Source organism: Globicephala melas, chromosome 7, assembly GCF_963455315.2.
Source record: "Globicephala melas chromosome 7, mGloMel1.2, whole genome shotgun sequence".
Lineage (NCBI taxonomy): Eukaryota > Metazoa > Chordata > Mammalia > Artiodactyla > Delphinidae > Globicephala > Globicephala melas.
In genome coordinates, this window is record NC_083320.1 from 55,401,523 (window position 1) to 55,425,943 (window position 24,421).

A 24,421-nucleotide genomic window follows, 5' to 3' on the forward strand; every position below is an offset into this window, starting at 1 on the left:
TCAATGCAATTCCCATCAAGATTCCAATGGCATTTTTTACAGAAAAACAAACAAACAAAAAAACACTCCTAAAACTTATATGGAACCACAAAAGACTCCAAATAGCCAAAGAAATTCTGAGAAAGAAGAACATAGCAGGAGGCATCACACTTACTGATTTCAAGCTATACTCTAAAGCTATAGTAAAGAGTATGGTACTGGAATAAAAACAAACAGATCAATGGAACAGAATTAAGAGCCCAGAAATAAACCCAAGCGTATACAGTCATATAATATTTGACAAAGGAGCTGATAGTACTCAAAGGAGAAAACAGTCTCTTTAATAAATGGTGCTGGGAAAACTGGACATTGACATGTAAAAGAATGAAACCTGACCCCTATCTTACACCACTCAAAAAAATTAACTCAAATGTTTAAAGGCTTGTATGTAAGATCTGAAACCATGAAGCTCCCAGAAGAAAACATAGGGGAAAAGCTCCCTGAAATATGTATTGGTAATGATTTTTTGGAAATCACACCTAAAGCACAAGCAACAAAATAAAAAACAAATAAGTGGGACTACATCAAACTGAAAAGATTCTTTCTGCACAGCAAAAGAAACCATAAACAAAGTAAAAAGACAACCTACAGAATTGGAAAAAATATATGCAAACTATGTATCTGATAAGAAGTTAATATCTAAAATATATAAAGAACTCATACAACTCAATAGCAAAAAACAAATAATTCAATTAAAAAAACAGGCAAAGGACCTGAATAGACATTTTTCCAAAGAAGAAATACAAATGGCCAACAGGTACATGGAAAGATGTTCAACATCACTAGGAGAAAGCAAATTGAAACCACAAAGAGATATCACCTCACACCTTCCAGAATGGCCATTATCAAAAAGATAAGAAATAACAAACACTGGCATGGATATGGAGAAAAGGGAACCCTTGTGCACTGTTGGTAGGATTATAAATCGGTGCAGCCACTATGGAAAACAGTATGAAGGTTCCTAAAAAAATTAAACATGAACTACCATATGATCCAACTACCATATGATCCAGCAATTCCACTTCTGGGAATATATCTGAAAGAAACAAAAACACTAACTCAAAAAGATATTTGCACCCCCCCATGTTCATAGCAGCATTATTTACAATAGCCAAAGTGTTCATCGATGAATGAATGGATAAAGAAGTTGTGGTATATATATACAATGCAGTATTATTCAGGCATAAAAAAATGAGGAAATCCCACCATTTGTGACAACATGGATAGACCTTGAAGGCATTATGTAAGTTAAATAAGTCAGATAGAGGAAGACAAGTATTATTTCACTTTTATGTGGAAGCTAATAAAAATAAACAAACAATAAAAATACACCAAACTCACAGAAAAAGACATCAGATTTGTGGTTACCAAAGGCAGAGGGTAGGGGGAGGAAGGTGGTCAAAAGGTACAAACTTTCAGTTATAAGATAAATAAGTATCAGGGATGTAATGTACAACATGATGACTACTGTTAACGCTGCTGTATGATACACAAGAAAGTTGTTAAGAGAGTAGATCCTCAGAGTTCTCATCACAAGAAGAAATTTTTTTTCATTTTTTTTTTATTGTATCTATATGAGATGATGGATGTTAACTAAATCTATTGTGGTCATCATTTCACAATATATGTAAATCAAACCATCATGCTGTACACCTTAAACTTATACAGGGATGTATGTCAATTATTGCTCAATAAAACTAGGGTAGCGGGGAACAGTGGGGAGGACCCCTCCTAAGCTCACAAAAAATCTCAAACAATAACCCTAGGAACTATCCTTTCTAAGGGATACATTTTAAACAGGTGAATTTTATGGTATGTAAATTATATCTCAATAAAACAAAGGAAACTTCAGAGTTATCTTCTTAAACAATGAGCTATGAGCCATACATTTTAGAAATAGGGGTATTTTTAGAAACAGGTATCTTAGGCTACAGAAAGTCTAAACGAACTCTAAACCTTTGCCAGAAAGAGGCATAAGGCTGACAGACTATGCTGCCTTCTCAGCCACCAACACAGAATTATCTATTACACCTATTCTTTCTTACCAAGACAAGTAGTATCACTTTAATTTTTAAAGTTGCTAATTCTTCTGCCACTATACTGACGCCATCCCTAAGCTTATTTGTAATTTTTTCTACTCTTTTCAACATTTTTCAAAGTTCCTGGTAGTCTTAGAATTAACACCTCATGCTGAAAGTTGTTTCTACAAACAAACTGAAATTTGTCAGGCATAGCTCCTAAAGGCATGAATCATCTTTTCTATTTATTCTAATCTCTCCGCAGACTACAGAAAACTTTAATAAATACTTGTTCAAACTCAAAAGTCACCAGGTTGAAATTCATTAAGGAAAAGAAAGTTGGGGGTTGGGAGTGGGAGGGAGGTCCAAGAGGAAGGGGATATATGTATACATATAGCTGATTCACTTCATTGTACAGCAGAAACTAATACAACATTGTAAAGCAATTTTTCTCCAATAAAAAAGTAAATAAATAAATAAACTCAAGCAGGAAAACTGTGAAAAGAAGGTTAGTATAAACCTTGCTTTTAGACAGGAAAATTTCTCTATTTAAAATTAAACTCCAGGGACTTCCCTGGTGGCTCAGTGGTTAAGAATCTGCCTGCCAAGGCAGCGGACAAGGGTTCGAGCCCTGGTCCGGGAAGATACCACATGTCACGGAGCAACTAAGCCCGCGTGCCCCAAATACTGAGCCTGTGCTTTAGAGCCCACAAGCCACAACTACTGAGCCCATGTGCCACAACTACTGAAGCCTGTGTGCCTAGAACCCATGCTCTACCACAAGAGAAGCCACCGCAAGGAGAAGCCCGCGCACCACAACGAAGAGTAGCCCCCACTCACCGTAACTAGAGAAAGCCCACGCGCAGCAAGGAAGAACCAATGCAGCCAAAAATAAATAAGTTTGAAAAAAATTTAAAAAAAAAGAATCTTTAAAAAGAATAAAATAAAAAATAAATAAAATTAAACTCCAAGTTCCTTTTTGTGAAATATTTATTTACATCTCAGAAATAAAGCCATTTGAAAATATTTCTATAAATTACTGCATATAATATAACCTAAATATAATCCAAAGAAAAAATCAGAAACCATTTAAAAGCCAATCAATGAGGGTCTGCTTAAATAGAACAGAGTACATACCAATGGAATATCAGGTAGCTGCCAAAAAGAATGAAGTGGTTCTAAATGTGATGATTTGAAGTGAGCATTATAAAATTAAGTATAAATCAAAGAGTAGTAAACTCCCATTTCTGTTTTTAAAAACACATACATATACGCTTATAAATAGCAATAGTGTTTACTCTGGGCAAGGGAGATGCCTAAAAGACAGGGATAGAAGGCAGATTTTTCCCTATACATCTTTTGTACCTTTTGAATTTTGTACATGTATGTACATATTTTAACTTTGTGCATGTAATTACTTACTCAAAAAGTTTATTTAAAAATATATATGTATAGGGCTTCCCTGGTGGCGCAGTGGTTGGGAGTCCGCCTGCCGATGCGGGGGACACGGGTTCGTGCCCCGGTCTGGGAGGATCCCACATGCCGCGGAGCGGCTGGGCCCGTGAGCCATGGCCGCTGAGCCTGTGCTCTGCAGCGGGAGAGGCCACAACAGTGAGAGGCCCGCACACCGCAAAAAAAAAAAAAAAAATATATATATATATGTATAAAACATTGGCAAATTTTCCTTAAAATTCTAATTCTACACACAAATTCTAAGGTACTAGTAAGAAGTGACCACGCCTTAAATTTCTGTACACCCATATTGCCTCATACGTATAGCATGCATTCTAAAGTGGTAAAACCCACCATAACACTATAAGTAAGGTTAAAAAATAAAAATTAGTAAAATGAGGCTTTGCATTGTTGCAAGGTTAATGAAATGACCAAGGCTAGTCTGTGCAACTATCCAGCTATGAGTTCTGCAGCAGGGGTTAGGGGTTGGGGGGGGGGTCCCCACTGTAAAAGAAAACTCCATCCAAGTCTCAAATGCAGTCTGGCACTAGGCAGTTCTTCCATCCAGACTTATATTCAAATTAATCCAATCATAAATGTTTACATCTAAATTCACTTCATTGAAAGGCTCACTTCTGTTGGGCTTTATTATATTTATTGATTCTTTTGCTCTGAGAATTTTATGTCAGTGGAGTGATATAAAACTACTTAGATTACTTATCACTTGATTATATGCACATTATACTAATATTTTATATCCACTTTATATAATTGTTTGTAAACAACTCCATGGCAATGTGACATCATAGAGGCTCATATGTCATTCACTTTCTGTTTCAATAAAAATATGTTACTGTAAATTTTAGAATTTTCTGTTTTATAATTTCAAATATAGTGCTCTTAAGAAAACTGAAAGCTTCAACTACTAGCTAATACAAAATGCAAGTATTTGCTTGACGTAAATAAAATCTTTCATAATTTGAAAATATACGTTCAGGTGACCTCAGGACTGAGAAGAAAGGTAATCATTTGATTCTGAATCTTCTCTCTCCCTCTACCCTCCTCCCCCCAAACATGAAAATCAACAAGGAAAACAAATAAAACCACACAGGACATACACTTTAGTATTAAAAGGAGACAAGAAAACACTATGACTTTCTAATTACCCATAAGTAGAGATAAAAAGAAAAAACTCCAACAGACCTTCTACAGCCTTCCAGCTGCTACAAGCTTTTAAGGGCAGAAAGTGAGTAAGGGGGGGGTGGTTTAGAAGGCTCCCTAAGAAAGAGTAGAGGGTAGCAGAGGACTTAAAGTAAGCAGAGACAAAATCAACCCCAGAAAGCAAAAGTGCAACAATAAACTCCAAATACTGTATAAGACTTGGTAATCCATAACCCTGGCTATGAGGAGGGGTTTGAAAATGGAAGTAACCAGAAATGACACCCTTGGAGAAGTAAGGGAAGTATCTTCAAAGAAGCAACAAATTAGAGGAGTGTGGTACTCCTTGGAGACAAGGCAGTGGAGGGAAAGAATAAAATTAGGAGGAAAATTAAAGATCTGATAGAAATGAAAGAGAAACAGGACATGTCATGGCTTCTCCCACTAAAAACACCACCATCTATAAAGCAAATAGCACAAAAGAGGGTAGAAGTGACAGAACAGAACACTCTCAAACTAGGAACCCTTTCCAAGTAATAACAGGAACAGAAAAAAGCAGACCAAATCCATACAAAACTACTGCAAAACATCAGAAAATGGAAATAATAGCTTTTCTGCTGATGAAAAGTATCCCCCACAAAACCAACCATGATCCTGAAGAAAACTGTAAACACAGCATTTCAAACTCAATTAAACACTGTCACACAAGCATTTGGGGATACGAAAAAATAGCTGAATTAGAAACATAAACACTAAAAACATAAATGGACAAAAAACAAGATAAAATGAAATAAACGATGACCAAACTCAGGGAAGAAATAGAACAACAAAACATAAAAAAAATGAAGGCTGGGTTACAAGGTATCCAAAGGAGAAGAGAGAATAGATTCAAATGAAAACTTAATACAGGGCATTGAAGAAAAGCCAGAAAATAACCAAGAAAATTAAAATAAAATACAGAAGTTGAGAAAAAAAGAGAAATCATGGATGAAATGGAAAATACGCAAAGAAAGTCAGACAAATGTATAACTTGTGTCCCTGAAGAAGAAAAATCAAAACAGCAGGGGGAACGGAATCCAAAACCCTAATATTTAACTCTACAATCCAAAGAAAAACTTTACAGAAATAAAAGAAGACCAGCATATACACAGAGAAAGGGTCCACTGACCAGAGCAAAATGACCCACAACAATCAACTCTCAGTTGTAAAAGTAAACTTTAATGATAAAGGAAAAAAATCCTCACTGCCTCCAGGCAAAAAGTCAAGAGAATTGGCATTAGATTTCTTTAAAACAACATATAAAACCAAAGCAACAGTGGAATAGTATTTTCAAAAAACAAGGGAAAAAAGTGTGACCCATGAATATTAAAGCCACTCAAGCTGTCCTGCAGGTATCAAGGTCATAGAAAAGTAGTTTAGAACATTCCAGAACTCATGGGATATACGAATATGTCTTTCCTGAGGAATTTACTAAAGGATGAGCTTTATTTAACCAAAAGATGAAGTAAAACTACACAGAAGGACTGATAGTAAGCTTTTCATCTGTTTCATTTTAGAGCAAAGGCTAAAACAAGGGTGGGTAACGAGTTTAAAAAAAAAACCATACTTTTAGCCATTTATCAAATAAAAGAGCAAATCATTGTAAGTTACTAGCAAATTCCACATATAGGAAAAGAATATAAAACATTTCAAATGCTTTATTTATTACAGTTTTCATTAATTCATCATGATACTATAACATCTAAAACGGGAGGAACCTGCTTGTCAAAATAATCATTATGAAAAATTCATAACACAAAACAAGATAAAAACATTAAACTTAACTTGGCTAACCACATGTGGAACTTAGCAGGATGGGGGAAAATAGGTTTTTTTATAATGGTGATGCTTTCAAGGTTGTCATCAAATGATTTAACTATAGCAAAAGAAAGTACTTTCTAAAGCTCAAGGAAAACTTTATGATTCATATTTAAGGCAGGAGGTTATTATTTAGATAGTTCAAAACAGCAGAGAAAATACATATTATAAAAGAATATGATTTCACATAAATTTACTCTCTCAGTCATGCTGTCTCCTGGACTATATTAAGATTACTCTATATCCACATACATACAGAAATGGGGATTAGGGACCATAAATATACTTATAAAGATCACTGATGCCAAAATAATAAACAGCCACAACAGTTTAACATTTGTTGAGTACTTACTACGCGCTTATAAACTGTTTAGCATAATTTCGTTTGACCCTCTCGAAAAGCTTTTGAATATAGATACTTTTATTATCCCCATTTTACAGCTGAGGACATAGGGCATAGAGAACTACCTAATTTACACAGTCACAGAAATATAAGTGGTAAAACCAGGATTGAAATCCAGATCTGAAAGATTTCAAGGTTCATGCTCTTAAATCAGTATGGCATTTTGCATGGATATTTATAATAAAATCTCATTTAAATATAGTAACTTACCCTTGTATATGTTTCTAATAAACTGTATTTCTTTGCTTACTTTATTATGACAATGAGTTTGCCTTCCTTAAATTCGTACAAAAATTTACTATTGAAGGAGGTAGTCCAGTCTTTTGGATAAAGTTCAAACTATTATAAAAGGGATAAAAGACCAAATTATCTCTCCAGCCATCCTGTAACACTTACTACTCCACACCCTGACCTGCTGTCAACTCCACTCTACAATTAAATCTTAAGTTCCAGTCACACTGAAAAACTGGCACCTTCACGAGGCAGACACAGCTCTTTCTCACTTTTAAGCCTGTTCACATGCAGTTAGTTCTCTGTGTAGGGCAACTCCCTCCCCACCTTATTCTCTCAACTCTGCCTAGAATTATTTTCTCATTATCATCCTTGAAGGACCTCTTTAGGCACAACCCCTCTGCGGAAGTCTTCCTAAGCACCCATCAACATGACTTTTGTCTGTATTTCTCCTTCATTTACTTCTATCATAGAATTTATCTTATTCAATTTTAATGGTCAGTTATTACCTGTGTCCTTGGGTGTGCCACCACAGTACCTAGCAACCAGAATTTTTTAAACGCTAACTGATGGGAGAAAAAAAATGTTTGATGTAGCTACTTGAAAAGATAATTTACAGAGTTGACTCCAACTATGTATATACCAATAGTAAAATTAATAATTATCAGTTTTAATACCTATTTGTTATTCAATTTGACATTTGACTGGAAAAAGTTATATTCTTTCAGTTAACTCTTGGATGATGCATTAATACAAGAAGTTCCAAAATAATATTTTTTAGAGAACTATATTATTTTAAAGGAATTTAATATTTTATTTTTCTCATTAAAAGTGTAGTTCTGTTTTTCCACAGAAGAGTACACTGATCAGAAAAGGAATGAGAGTAAATTGGTGAAACACCTTGACAGAGGTTTGTCACTAATTATCATGAAAAATATCTAAGCTATACCACTGGTCATCAATTTAAAAGTTGACCTCTAGTACATCACTAAGACACATAATTTATTTTTTCCTTGATGTTACCATCAAAAGTTAGAATTTATGCCCTAACATCCTAGTTTATCATAAATGCACTTTTATCCATGAATATAGCTAGATGTTTTGAAAATCTTTTGACAGATTGCACCACCTTCTGACTTAGTAGTGAGTTCCTCTGGTAACTTGGAAACACTTTCATTTCTCTGAATTTAAGGGATAACTATCCCTCTCTACCATGCTAAGAATTGAAAAATATGCCCACCTTCACCTTATCCATAAAATTCACAGTGCCTACATAATAGTTAGTTTGCAAACTAGAAGGAAGGTTAGTGGTTTTTTCCCCCTCATAGGTACAGAAATTAAATGTTTTGCATAAGATGAAGAACTACATTCTAATCTACCCAGCATTAAGTAACCAAGCAAAGGAGATGACTCAAGTAGTGAAAAAATAAAAGACCAATGTAAGTTTTCAAAGATATGTGAATCAACAGAATTTTAAATTCCACTTCTTCAAAAACCAACTAGCAAATAACAAAAGATATAATTATAGAAAGACAAGGCAATAAGATAATACTTTATTAGTCCTTTCCTCCTGATAATTCAGAGATTAGAAAATACCATACCAATAAATGTAAAAGCAAACCATTTTAAACCCTAACAGCTACTCTTCCTGAAATTGATTAAAAACTCTAAAAGAAAAACAAAATAACACCAAAAGGACTAAGCTGGCTCTAAAAACATAAAAAAGCAAAATTCAAGAGAAAGTTTAATAAGATGTTCTTATAATAAAAACTTTATGAAGTACTAAATTGAAGTCATAAAACTTAAAAAAAAATTAAATATATAAAACATGTCTTTCTTTCAAAAATCTGATATCACAATATCACAGATTTTCACAAAACTGAATCACTAACCTGTATTTTTTCATAATATGTTTGCAGTTATATTTACCTTCAGATCCCATGATGAAGTGATGGATATCAGGGCCTGTTGACATTCGAGGTCCTTGACAGCTTTTTTCTATTATACCTCTAGGTGTTACCATTTTTATATGAACCACCTGTTTAATACAATGCATGATGTAAATTCTAGATATCTGTCAGTGAATGTTGTGTGTGTGGATACACACACCCATATATATTTATATAAAACACTATTTTTAAAATATTGGTTTAAGTGATAAATGGTGATTCCCTTCAGAATTCTAATATCTTTTAGTAGTTCTTAGACTAAAAATAAATTGTATGTAACTTTAAAACAGGGAAAAATTATTCTAAGATTGTTATTGGCCTAGGTATATTCATCATCTTAAAAACTGAAAAACACATTTCTTTAAACCAAAGCTAGTCTAGGGCTGTCCATGTGGTAAAGAACTAAAGGATGGAAAAAATATGCAATGATCACATTTTAATAGGTTCATTCTTTCATTTATTTAACAATATTTATGAAGCACTATTATTCATGTTAGGCACTATTCTAGATGCTTAGAATTCTAAGAAAAAAATTATTCTTGCCTTATCCCCACCTTCAACTTATCTACTTTGCCCACTCAGTAGAAAAGAGTGAAAAGAACGAAGTATTAATTTTGATCACATCAAAATTGGGATGAAGAGAGAGATGTGGTGACTGAGTTAGAAAGAAGAAGAAAGATATCTGTGAGATATGTCTCACACATGTGAGAAATTAAGTACATTGTAGGGAGAGGGTCAATCAAAAAAATTCCTCAGATCCGACTCAGAAATGGTTAGGTTAAAAACCCAACATATTTTCAGAATAATTTTTTGACAGATAAATAAAAATAGTCTATTGTTGAAGGAAATGAGCAGAGGACATAAATAAAGAATTCGCAAAATAAAAAGATAAAAATTGCTAATGAGGACATTTTAAAAGATTATATTCACTAACAAATAAATATAAAATTTTAGGAAAAAAATATAAATAAAAGGTCCAGTAAAATAAAGATTCTCATAGTGCTAGTAAGAATGTCAACTGGCACAAAATTTTTATAGAGCAATTTGGCTGTAAGGGTCCAAGGACCTAAAAACATGCTTGACCCAACAATCCAAGCTAGGAACTTACCCAAAGAAAATGATCAAAGAAGTATGCTAAAAAATTACTACAGAAGATATTTTTCCCTTTATCTATTTCTATAATTTTGAAATAAAAATAATTTAAATATTCTTTAATAGGGAATTACTAAATCACAAATTATCAATAAAAGAGAATTATATGCATTTTTTAAAAATAATGGTGCAAACCTATGCTCATTGACATGTTAATAGATTGATAACAGTTTAAAGAGCAGATTAAACACAGTATGATGCTTTTTTATATTAAAGACTAGATATAAACATGCAAATAAGTACATTAAAATGTATACTTATAATCTGTGGCCCTTAAATAACCCCCAAAAGGATTAAAATAAATTACATGCTTTAGCAGTACTAAATGTGGTAGTCTATCAAATATGCTTAACTCTGATAAAGCTTTTAATAATCCAATAGTAAAAGGATCAAATTCTCTTTTCTGAAACTGAATTTATGTTATCTTAATTGCAAAAAGAAAAATGTGATTTCTAAAATATCTTCAATTAAAAAAAAGATAATGCAAACATTTAAAAAGTGTTCATAATATAGACACTTAAAGTCTTAAATTGTTGGGTGTTAACTATAAAAAAATATATTTCATCAACAATTTGATATTTCTATCAATGAAGACATTGATGAAAATGTTGAAACGCTAGATTTGAAAAACAAACCTAAATAGCTCTAGGAATAATGTTAGGAATACCACTTTAATAGTCTTATAAACTATTCTTTTAAATTGTTATCAAAATATTGATGATAAAGGGAACTAACATGTATGAAGTACCTATTACATACCAGTGATTCCGCTAAGAGTTTTCATTTTATGTCCTTTATTCCTTATAATAATTCTATGCAACAAATAACATTATTCTATTTTATATAGTAGGAAATTGAAGTTTAGAAAGGTAAACCAATTTGCACAAGGTCACACAATTAATCACTGGAAAAGTTACATATGGAACAAATGATACCTAATTCCTAGCCAGGATGCCTAACTAACTCTCAAGAGCAATGACACCAGATCAGCTAAAACAAAATGATGTGCACATAAAACATTACATTAACTAGAACATTTTTAATTGGGCTCTTTAATTCTATACAGAAAATTTTTTTCAGAAAAATAAATATAAAATCTCATAAGGCAAAACAGTAGTAATGACAAGATCACCTAAGTAAATAGACTAAAATAGTGGTAGAGTTGAAGACCAAGGCTCCAAGGCTTGCAAACTAATATTTAGATACATTTATAAGTCAGATACTGAGACATCTACAAAACTTAAATATCAGTTACTCAAAAAGAAGCACTCTTAAATAATGACCACAGTTGTACCTTTTAACTGTTTGTATTACACATAGTCAACGTTACTATAATCAAAAAGGGTATACTTTTGTGGGGAACTCTCCAACTCAATTTTTAAAGGCTTAACAACTTTATAATAATCTCCATAGACTAATTAATTATTATATAATAAATAGAAAAAAATTTACCAAGTCCTCAATATTGCCATAGATATTCTTCTTCATGCCTGATGCCCGAGTAGATACCCATCCTCCCACAGTGCTGAATTCCAGGGAATCTGGTTCATGACCTGTACAATAACCACTTTCTTTAAGCTGAAAAACAAAAATGTAATATTTTACCAGTGAAAATGGCCCCGTTTAACACAGCACTCAACACATTAACTCTTTCCACATTAAAATTTCCATGTCGTTGCCATTTGGACTCATTAAAACCTATATAGAAAAAGAAATACTTTTATCATACTAGTCTAAAAATATTTTTAAGCTTTTGCCTAGTGGAAAAATATGGGCCAAAAGACAGTTGCATTTTCCACAGGTTCACCAGCCAATCTTACTCCTCACATTCTTTTATTTTAAAGCCAACTACCCTCCCTCCTTTTTTTTTTCCACAAAGAGACAATTTACTTATGGAGATCAGATTATGCTTAAATAATTGCCAACTTCATCTAAACACTTTCAGTAAATAAAGCACTTAAATCTCTTATGCTCCCTACCCTAATATAATCTGCAGCAGGCCTGCAGAAAATCTGAGCAAATTGCCTGTACTTAATTCTCTCAAGGAGTCATGTGCTTTAATGTACAGCCATCTGGCTAGGTTTCCTGCATGTAATACCATCATGTATTTGTGACGCAGATCATGCATTCCTGTACATTAAATAGTCACTTGTTTCTCATTTTTCTACATTAGCGTGGCTTTGCCATCTGCACAGCACCTGAGGTTGGATGGATGCCCTTTACGGCAACACCACCAAAGCCATTCCACTAAAAACATTTTAAAGACTCAGCCATCTCATGTCAAATGGTACAGACACTACCACCTGCATACCCACTGTCTATTGCACTCAAGCCCATCAATCTGTGTTGACCATTTTGATAGTCATCCAATTAAGCAACTGTTTCTGTTTTTCAAGTAAGCCATGCAGAGATGTAGAATATGTCAGCTATGTTTATATCTGTGTAGTTAAGTATGGTATGAAAGCTGTAATCTAGAACCTGAGAACCTATAGGTTGAATACAATTTGTTAGCTTTTGCACACAAGCAATGCAAATTATTGTCTAATTTTGTTGCTAGGAAAACAAGATTTTAAGACATCAATTATTACATAATAGAATTTTTTCACTAAACATTCAATACATTTATTTAATTTTAAGAGGTTAATAACCACTCACAAATAAGTAGCTTAAATACAGAACTGAAAGCTAAAATGAAGATTATCAGACCATGATATTTCTTCCTTAATTCCCAAACAATCTATATTCATATTATTTACTCTCAAAAGACTACTACCTTTTGATTTTTCTGAAAGTAATACACACACACACACACACACACACACACACAAAGAACTCTTAAAACTCAACAATAAGAAAAAACCCAATTAAAAATTGGACCAAAGACCTTAACAGATACCTCACTGAAAATAGCAAATAATCATATGAAAAGATGTTCCACATCATATGTCATCAGGGAAACACAAATTAAAATAACAATGAGATATTACTACACATCTATATGAATGGCCCAAATCCAGAACACTGACAACACCAAATGCTACAGAGGATGTGGAGCAAGACACTCGCAGTGCTGGTGGGAATGCAAAATGGTAATTTGAAAGACTATCTGGCAATTTCTTACAAAACTAAACATACTCTTACCATACAATTCAGTAATCATACTCCTTGTATTTACTCAAAGGAGCTGAAAACTTATGTCCACATAAAAACCTGCACATAAATGTTTAAAGCAGGTTTATTCATAACTGCCAAAACTCGGAAGCAACCAAGATTTCCTTCAGTTGTTGAATGGATAAATAAACTGTGGTACATCCAGACAATGGAATATTATCCAGTGCTGAAAAGAAATAAGCTATCAAGCCATGAAAAGACATGGAGGAAACTTAAACGCATATTACTAAATGAAAGAAGCCAATCTGAAAAGGCCACATATTCTATGATCCCAACTATATGACATTCTGGAAAAGACAAAACTATGGAAACAATAAAAAGATCAGTGGTTGCCAGGGGTCGGGGGGCTGAGAAGATGAACAGGGAGAGCACAAAGAATGTAGAGCAGTGAAAATACTCTGATAATATAATGAAGGCTACTCAGTGATTATTTATACATCTGTCCAAACCCACAGAATATACACCACCACAATTGAACCCTAAAATAAACTATGGACTTTTTGTAATTATGATGTGCCAATGTAGGTTCACCCTTGGTAAAAGAAATCTCAATGTCATTATATCACTTTATGTGGAATCTAAAAAAGTTGAACTCATAGAAGCATAGATTTGTGCTTATCAGGGGATGAGGGGGTGGGGGAAATGGGGAGATAGTGGTCAAGGGGTACAAACTTCCAGTGATGTTGATAATGGGGGAGGCTATGCATGCGTGGGGGCAGGGGCATGTGGGAAATCTCTGTACCTCCCTCTCAATTTTGTTTTAAACCTAACATTGCTCTAAAAAATAAAGTGTTAAAAAAATATGAAACAAAGATATTTTCAGACAAACAAAAGCAAAAAAAATTCATCAGCAGCAGACTCACGCTAAAGATATTTAAAACAAGTCCTTCAAGCAGAAGGAAAATATCATCAGATTGAATTAAAAGGCACCACAAAGGGTAACTAGATGGGTAAATATAAAAGATGTTTTCTTACTGTTTAAATATCTTTAAAAGATAACTTACTATTTCAACAAAAATTATAACAATATACTATAGGTTTTACAATATATGCAAAAGTAGAATGTATGACAACAGCACAAAGGAGAGACAAGGGGAAAGGGAAGTATAATATTTTATGGTTCTTATGCTAAACTCTAAGTGCTTTATACATTATCACCTTAAAGCAGACTATTTTAAGTTAAAGATATACACTATAAAACCTGAAACTCTTAAAAGAACAAAACAAAAACTTATAGCTAATGAAGAAAGAAAAAGATAAAATGGTATCATTAAAAAAAAATTCAATCCAAAAAAAGGCAGTAAAAGTGGAAAAGGAGAAAACACAGATAGGAAAGATAGAAAACAAATTGCAAGATGACAGACTTAAACTGAACCATATCAATAAATCACATTGAAGGTAAAAGGTCTAACCATCCCAATTAAAAGGTAGAGACTTTCATGTTAGATAAAAAGGAAAGACCCAATTGTATGCTGTCTATAAGAAAAACACTTTAAATATAAAAATATAAATTAGTAAAAAATTTAAAAATGGAAAAGGGAAAAAGATATACCATGCTAACAACAGTCAAAATAAAACTGGAATGGCTGTTTTAACATCCGATGAAGTAGATTTCAGAGCAAAAAATACTATCAGGAAGAAGGAAAGTCATTTCACAGTAACAAAATTATTCATTAGTCAAGAAGCAATAACAATCCTCAGTATTTATTCCCCCCAAAACAGAGCTTTAAATATATGAAGTGAAAACTGATAGAACTGCAAGAAAAAATAGATCTATAATAGTTGGAGACTGTAATTCCCTTCTGTCAATAACTGATAGAACAAGTAGACAAATTTTTTTTAAATACAGAAGACGTGAACAACACTATAAATCAATTTGACCTAACGGACATGTATAGACCACTCGAACCAACAGCAGCAGAGGACAAATTCTTTTCAAGTGTACATGGAACATTTACAAGACAGACCATACTGTAGGCCATAAAACAAACATCAATTAATTTGATAGGATTTAAGTCATATAAAGAATGTTTTCTGAACACAATGGAATTAACATAGAAATCAGTAACAGAACGATGTTTAGAAAAATCCCCCAATAAGTGGAAATGAAATAACAACTTGTAAGTACCTATAGGTCAAAGAAAGAATCAAAAGGGAAGTAGAAAATATTTTGAAATTAATGAAATTGAGCAGACATATCAAAATTTGTAGGATACCATAAAAGCAGTAGTTGCAGGAAATTTATAGTACTGAAAACCTATATTAAAAAAGAAGAAAGGCCTCAAATAAATCCCTCATCTTCCACCTTAAGACACAAAAAAAGCATTTGACAAAATCCAAAATCCACTCCTAATAAAAACACTCTACAAACTAAGGTAGAAGGAACTTCCTCAACTTGATTAAGGGCATCTACAAAAAAACTCCCTATACATTAAGTATTAACATCATACCTAATGGTGAAGAACTGAATGCATCTCTCTTAAATCACGAACAAGATAAGGGTGCCTATTTTCACTTCTTTTCAACAGTGCATTAGAGGTTCTAGTCAGTGTAATCAGGTAAGAAAAAGAAATAAAGGCATACTGATTGGAAAGGAAGAAGTAAAATTGTCTTTATTCACAAAGGACATGATCATAAATGTAGTAAATCTAATGGGAGCTAAAACTTTTAAAACTAATTAGTGAATTTAGTAAGATTGCTAGATTTAAGAGCTATACACAAAAATCCATTTTATTTCTATATACTAATGAAGAATACTCAGAAACTGAAAACTTTTTTAAATACCATTTATAAAAATATATAATACTTAAGGACAAATCTACTAAAAATATGAAATATTTGTACACTAAAAACCATGACACAGCTGAGAGAAATTAACAGACCTTAAAAAAACTAAAGTTATACCATGTTCATGGGTCAGAAGATTCAATATTAAGATGTCAGTTCTCCCCAAATTGATGTATAGAGTTGATGCAATCCCAATCAAAACCCCAACAGGCTACTTTTTTTTTAATAGAAATTGACAAGGTGATTATAAATATCATATAGAAATACAAAGAACCCAGAATCACCAAAACAACTTTGAAAAAGATTTATGATAAAGCCACAAGAATCCAAATAGTGTGGTACTGGCATAAAGATATACAATAGATCAATGGAACAAAATAAGAGTCCAGACTAGATGCACATTATTATATATTACATATTATATAAAAATGACAACAGACAAGTTTTATGATGGTGCAAAGTCAACTCCGTGAAGAAAGGATAGTCTTTTCAACAAATGGTGCTGGAACAACTGATTATCCATATGCAAAAAAAATGAACTTCAACCTATCCCTCACGCCATACATGAACATTAACTCAAAATCTTCAAAACTCATCAGACTTGAAAAGAAACTAAAAACTATGAAACTTAAATGGGAGAAAATCTTTGTAACCTCAGGTGAAGCAAAAGTTTCTAGATATGACAGTAGAAGCATGATATATAAAGTAAAAAATTAAGTACTTCATCAAAATTAAAAACCATCTACTCTTCAAAAGACTCTGTTAAGAGAATGAAAAGACAAGCCACAGACTGGGAGAAAATATTTGCGAAGTATATATCTGGAAAAGAACTTATGTCCAGAATATGTTAAAAAAAATTCTCAAAACCCAATAAAAAGAAAACAATCCAATTTAAAAATTGGGCAAACACTTGAAGAGACACTTCACCAAAGAAAATATATGGTGGCAAATAGTGCTTGAAAAGATCTCCAACATCATTAGTTATTAGAGAAATGCAAATTAAAACCACAGTAAGATACCATAACAAACCTACTAGAACAACTAAACTTTAAAAGACTAACAATAACAAATATTGGCGAGGATGTAGATAAACTCATACAGTGCTAGCGCAAATATCAAATGATGCAATCACTCTGGGAAAACGTTTGGTGGTTTTTCAAAAAGGTAAATATATATCTACCAAATGATTTAGCCATTTCATTTCTAGATACTTACCCAAAAGAAAGGAAGGTATATGTCCAAACAAAGACTTACACATGAATGTTCAAAGCAGCTTTATTTGTAATAGCCCAAAACTGGAAATAATCCAAGCATTCAACAAATGAATGGATAAACAAACAGTGGTATATCTATACAACTGAATACTACTGAGCAACAAAAAGGAATAAAATAATGATACATGCAACAATATGCATGAATCTCAAAATAATTATGCCTAGTGAAAGAAGCCAACCCTCGCCCCACCCTTGTAAAAAAAAAGAGTATGTGATTTCATTTTAATAAAACTGTAGGACATTCAAACAAATCTACAGTGACAGAAAACATATCAGTGATTGCCAGGGACATGGAAAAGATGGGATGGAGAGAATTATAAAGAGGCCAGGAGGAAACTTTTGGGATTGGTGCATGTGTTCTATATCTTGATTGTGGTGATGGTTTCATGGTTGTATTCATATACCAAACCTTATCAAGTTGTGCATTTTAAATGACTGCAGTTTACAGTATTGTATGACAATTATATCTCAAAGAAACTATTATAAACAAAAGCAGGGACTTCCCTGGTGGTCCAGTGGTTAAGAATCCGCCTTCCAATGCAGGGAACACGGATTTGATCCCTGGTGGGGGAACTAAGATCCCACATGCTGCGGGTCAACTAAACCCCTGCACTGCAACTACTGAGCCCATGCACTGCAATTACTGAGCCCATGTACCACAACTAGAGAGCCTGCACACCACAATTACTGAGCCCATGCACTCTGAAGCCCATGTGCCACAACTAGAGAGCTTGCATGCCGCAACTACTGAGTCCACGCGTTCTAGAGCCTGAGCGTCACAACTGCAGAGAAGCCCATGCACTGTAACAAACAGCCCGCATGCCGCAACTAAGACCCAGTGCAATCACATAAATAAATATTTTTAAAAATAAAAAGACCCTTTAGAAATACTAAAAAGAAAAAAAAAGACTCAGGATTTTGGCTCAAGCTGCCCAAAGAACTGAATTTCCACCAACTGGGAATGAGAAGGCTGCAGAATAAGCAAATTGTGGAGGGAAAATTGAAATTCAATTTTTTTAAATGTTAAGTTTGAAATGTGTATTAGATATACAAGTGGAGACGTCAACTAGGCAAGTGAATATGCAAGTTTAGAGTTCAAGAAAGAAGTCTGAGGTGATACAAATTTAGGAGTCTTTGGCATATAGAAGAAATATTTAAAGTCAGCTGTGTCTGAATGAAGCAGATAGTACTCAATAAAAATTAGTGGAATTAATAAAAGTTCTAAGTACTTTACATTATTAACTTATTTCATCCTAACAAAGACTTTATGAAGTAGGTATTATCTCCATTTTATAGATAAAGAAACTGAGGCACTGATAAATGCATCCCTAGTGGGGGGAAAACATAAGTCACATATCCCCAGACTATTAACTAATGAAATTAAGTAGCCAAAGATTTAATAAACCTAGAAACAAATTCCCAAAATCCAAAGTTAACATTTAATGACCTCCCTTAAATTTCATACATATTAAAAAATGTAATCTACAAGTTAAAAAGATGAAAATTTGTGCTACCCAACTAATATATTTGTGTCATTTTAAAACTTCTAGAATGAAAAAGCAGGAAGTTTTAAGTTGGTTACCTCAGCTGAAGAAGAAACTGAAGAATACAGAAGCATAATGAGGAAGAACTTGAACTGGGATCAACACAGCTATAGAAACTATATTAGAGTCTACTAGAGGCAAAAAGAAATGTTCTATGTTGGCATTTAGGGAAATAAACTAGTAGGTAAAATATCAGAAGTTCCTAGTCTAGGAAAATGTCATTTAAATTTCAAGGAAATATGTTCCTTGAATTTTAATTCTAACCTTTAAAAAAAAAAAAAACTTGGAAAGGTTAAAATACTACATCAAATGCTATAATAAAGGATATAAAATTATAGACATGAAAGGCCATCCTTTCTTATAAAAAAAAAATCACTGTGTTGATAATGCCTCTCAGCATAACAGAAGACTAATACAGGCCTTTTTACAGGTTTTTTTTCATTAAATACTATTATTCAACCCACAAAGTTCATTAATAATTAACAAACCTAATTACCTTGAATTATATAAAACCTTGACTTACTGAAGATCTTTAATGTCTCAATGAATATGTTCAATTTTATTCTAGTTCTCTGTATCTTAGCGCATTAAATAAAAAATAAAAGTTTAATAATGTTTTTCAAAACCTTTCATCCAGAATTGGTCACCAGCATACCAACTTCATTCAACTCTTTACCATGAAATATGGAAAAAGATGATAAAAAAAAGATCAACAAGCATGTCACATTTCTCTCTGTGTTGTTAAAAGGTGGGATGAAGAAGGGGAAAAAAAGGTAGGAAAGAGGGGTCTCTGTAACCCAAATTGAACAAAATAGTCAGTTCATCACCAGCGAACTGGACTTTCTAACTTTTGTTTACAAAAGCTGAGTTACAGTCATCTTGACCATATTTGAAAGGGCTGAAGAAACCAATACATTTTAATAATTACCGCCTAAAATCCATGAAGAGAACCTCAAGTTTCCTAAAATTCGTTAGGATCCCAAAAAAGTGCTATAAGGACTCCAGGAGTTCCACTTATTCATGAGATGAGCAGTTTTCAATAGAATTATGCTTTGAAAATTTCAATGAATAGCAAATACCAACATCTACCCAAATTGATCAAATTTATCATTAATTTCTGAGAATTCTGTGTCCAACTTGTTCTGTTTCGCTCCATTCTTACGACCTTGTTTCAAGTCACTATCAGCTCTTGTCCAAATTATTGCAGCAGCCACTTAATCCACCTTTACGTGCCCATCCATCCTCCACAGAGTAGCTCACGGAAACTAAGTACAAAGGTAAAGTTCAAACATTTGGGGCTTTATGATCTGACCTCTTCATGTTTTCCTGGCTTCACCCTTTACCACTACTATACGTACACTCACCCAAAATACAAACACCAAGAATATGTGTTCTCCCATATACACAGACTAGATCTCAGCCATATTCAACTATCTGCAGATCCTCCAAAGCAACAGCTGCCTGTACATCTTCTGCACATGCTGCTTCCCTTACTGGATTGTTCTCCCCAACCCCATTTCCTTTTCACTCTCACTCATCCTAATTTAATCCTCATTTTAAATGCCGAGTCCTCTGTGATACCATCTTTGTTCAACTCCTTCTCTTCAAACCCCATTTGATGAGCCTAAACACCCCACATTTAGCCAGGCTTCACCTAGAAATTCTCACTGAGTCATATGTCTATTTACCTAACTTTCTGTCATAATATAACGTAAGCTTTCATAGGGTAGGGGATGGGTGTCTTACTCACTACTGTGTTCATAGCATCTAGCTCAATATCTGACCCACATCAGAAACCGAACAAGCTTGTTCAGTGAATATACTGTGAAAGGTACTTTATTCATAGAGGGGATACACAGCAGTTTTGAAAATTTTAAATAACATACCTGTCTTTCCAACTCTTGTCCTGTTATGCCAGCCTCTACATGAGCTGTCAGATTGCTCTCATCAACCCAGAGGATTCGATTCTGTTGCAAAAGAAGAAAGAAGTCTCATCTCCAGGAACAGACATTTTCTCAGGAAATATAACCTCCTAACTGAAAGCAGCAAGTGACAAGACAGAAATTAAGCAAGTAGGGTTACCCCCACTAGAAAGCTCCACTTGTTCTTGACTATACAACATGACAGACATAGTAACACAGGCAGTATATTGCACAGGAGTTGGTTTAAAACACAGACATTCAGAAAGTGAGGAAGAGGGTTTCAGATAAAATGAGACTAAAAGAAACCACCAAAAGCTAATGCAGGCCTTGTCTGAATCCCCATTTGAACAATGAAATGAATTATAGAATAAAGACAATTTTGAGACAACTGGAAAATGAATGTGGACTGGATATTAAATGATATAAGGAATTACTTTTAATTTTGCCAGAAGTGATAATAATATAGTGAGAAAATGTGCTTTTTAAAAGAAATACACAGAAATATTTGGTGTAAAGTAGCATACTATCAGGATTTGCTTTAAAAATAGTAGAGGAAAAAAGATAACGCCAATGTATGTAAATAATTATTTTATCTAGAGACTAGAAATACTATTCTCTCTACTTTGATGCTTGAAAAACTTCAATAAAATAATAATAAATATTAAATTTTTAATTATAATAAAAGATTATATAAACAGGAATATTGTTGACTATACAAAGATTAAGTTCATACCCAAACAAAAACTTTAATATAGCACAATGGCCAACTCTTGGACCATAATGAACCAAAATTTCACAAAATAATCCTAAAGTTTATTAGCACCTTCATTAATTTTAAGTTAATTTAAAAATTAATTAGCTCTCCTATTCTTCCAAAAGCAAAAGTGCAATAGCATTAGTAAAAATTTGGGGAACAACTAAGTTTTGATGATTCAAATTAACATTAACAAATATTATTTGTTTTTTAACAATACATCAGGTCATCTATTGTATCACTATTCCAATCCATGCTTCTCAAATTGTCAATTTCACATGTCAATTTGGTAGAATCCATCAAGATATATGACTTAGAGTAAGAGTGAACTTAGCTTTTAGAGGTCTGAAGACAAAGGTAAAATATAATGATGAAAAAATTTTAAACAAAATGGACAATATACCTTTTTAAAAATAACTAAGACTGAGCCATAAAGACAACTTTTAAACACTATCTTCAAATACATCTTAAATTATCATATACCATTTGTGAAGTGTCCAAAGAAATTATTGTTCTTGTCTCATCTGCAGGACACATGAGGCCATATGAAACACTTGTTCCTCCTGCCAAAATAGGAAACAACAACTATGCTTAAATATTTTACTTTTAGCTACATTTCTAGGGTAAATCCCTAAGACAAAGTATACAGATAGGTCCTCTAGGAAATAAAACCTATTTCTACTTTGCAAAATGTAATTTGCAAATGCTAACACACTATAAGCAAACTCACCTTAATTTTATGGTGCATGCCAAAATGAAGAAATATTATGGAGCTGAAAGTAATGGGATATGGCTCCATCCCCCGGGCACACTCAAGTGAAGCCCCTAGCATTTTGTGGAACTCCAAAAACATGATTAGAAAAGTTCTAAGCTAATGATTACTGTGGAGAGATAGCGTAAAAGAAAAAATACGCATCCTATACAACTAGAGACACCATTATCTCCTTTCTGCCATATTTATGAGATTCACTTATCATTTAAAATATTATCTTATACTCCCATGCAAAAAGGCTTTAATAAATTAGAATATAAAGTTAAAACTGCCCAGATTATATGATATTCAAAAACAAATTTATATGTTCTTTGGGGAAAAAGTGATTTTTAATATAGAATAATTAATATATAGAAGAATTTAAACAATGTACTCCTACTTAACATTTGTTGTCAAAGGAAAAATGCTTTCTTGATAACAATACGGAACAATACGGTGTTCTCAGTTCTTAACCAGATCTGTACCATCATATAGCAGAATAAAGTTTGAATTGGTACTTTCATATCTTTTGGACAGAATATAAGTGGAAGTCACCTTGATGCAAGTACAGGGGGTATTGATCTACACAGTGAAACAATGTTAAGAACATGTCTGTGATTAGTAACCACTATTTCTTGTCAAAGTCATTTGAAATCAGAAAAATATTTCATTAAAAGTGGCAGTGTAATGCCTTTTTTGCATGAATTCAACGATAAGTATCAGCTGAAGAAGGTATCTGGAACTTCTGATTTGCAGAGGTCCCATTTCCATTCCGTCAATGCCAATTCAGTCAGTGAAGGCAATTTCCTTTGGCTTGTGTAAGCTGTTAAAATGATGTGGTTGGTGAATGATCAAGAGAGATTAAATTTATCTTAAAATGTAAAATAATGTTAGTTTTCAGTATTAAAAGATATTACTGATTTGGTTATCACTATCCTAGTTGCATATCCCTTCTTCTCAAAGATTTATCTTGGGTATAGTTAGCCTTTGAAAAATAATATTCTCTCTATTAAGATAAAGGTTAGAAAGTAATTACTAAAGCAGGAACATTTTCTTATTTAGGCAGTAAGTCACAGCTTCAATTAGGATCCACATGGGAAAGAAGCCATGAACTAAGGGTAAATCATGTCTCAAACAGTTTAGGTAGATCTACTCAGAACAGAAATAGACCAGCATAACCAATAAACACCATCAACCAATTTTTCAAGATAACCATTTCATAATTATAAGAATGTTTTCAGTGGGATGGCACAAATATTTAAAATAGAACAAATTTACATCACATTAAAATTCAAAACACACAATACCTACCACCAATTGGTATGATACAAAGGTTATATTTGCACGCTAGATTCACAATCTTAACTACATCATCATGACACGCTGTTGAAAAAAGGGAAAATAAATTAATCACAAGGACATGAACAAAATCTGGGTAACCCTGCAAAACAAGGGTCTATAGAGTTCTTTAGTGTCTAAACTTTTCCTTCATTTATTTACTCACTAACACATTAAATCACTATATTTTTAAAAAAACTGTTTTTTATCTTTTTTTTCATTTTTAAATAATTTTACACTTACAAAAAAGTTGCAAAAATGGTACAAAGATTTCCTTCACCCAGTAGCTGCAAATACTAACATCTTATATAACTATAAAAACTATAAAAACCAAGCAATTGACACTGATAAAATACTATTAACTAATCAAGAGACCTTATTCAAAATTTGCCAGCTGTTCCACTAATGTCCTCTTTTCTGGACCAGGATCACACACTGCATTTTAGTTGTCACATCTCCTTAGTCTTCTTTACTCTGAAATAGTTCCTCAGTCTACTTTGACCTTGACACTTTTGAAGAGCATTGGTCAGTTATTTCATATAATGTCCCTCAATTTGGGTTTGCTTATTTCCTTAGGATTAAATTCAGTTTATACATTTTGGCAGGAATTCCACAGAAGTG

At 33.0% G+C, this 24,421-nt stretch overlaps 1 protein-coding gene across 2 annotated transcripts in view; it reads right to left on the bottom strand.

Moving 5' to 3' along the window:
* The window catches only part of AGPS (alkylglycerone phosphate synthase), a 139,216-nt gene that overhangs the window by 64,080 nt on the left and 50,715 nt on the right, over nucleotides 1-24,421 (bottom strand). For both annotated transcript variants that reach the window (XM_030851100.3, XM_060302222.1), the window contains exons 6-10: nucleotides 23,774-23,845; nucleotides 22,195-22,274; nucleotides 20,922-21,002; nucleotides 11,712-11,837; nucleotides 9,088-9,196 (exon numbers count right to left, since the gene is read on the bottom strand). In XM_030851100.3, coding sequence (XP_030706960.2) covers nucleotides 9,088-9,196; nucleotides 11,712-11,837; nucleotides 20,922-21,002; nucleotides 22,195-22,274; nucleotides 23,774-23,845 — 468 coding nt within the window. The remainder of the gene's footprint in view (nucleotides 1-9,087; nucleotides 9,197-11,711; nucleotides 11,838-20,921; nucleotides 21,003-22,194; nucleotides 22,275-23,773; nucleotides 23,846-24,421) is intronic.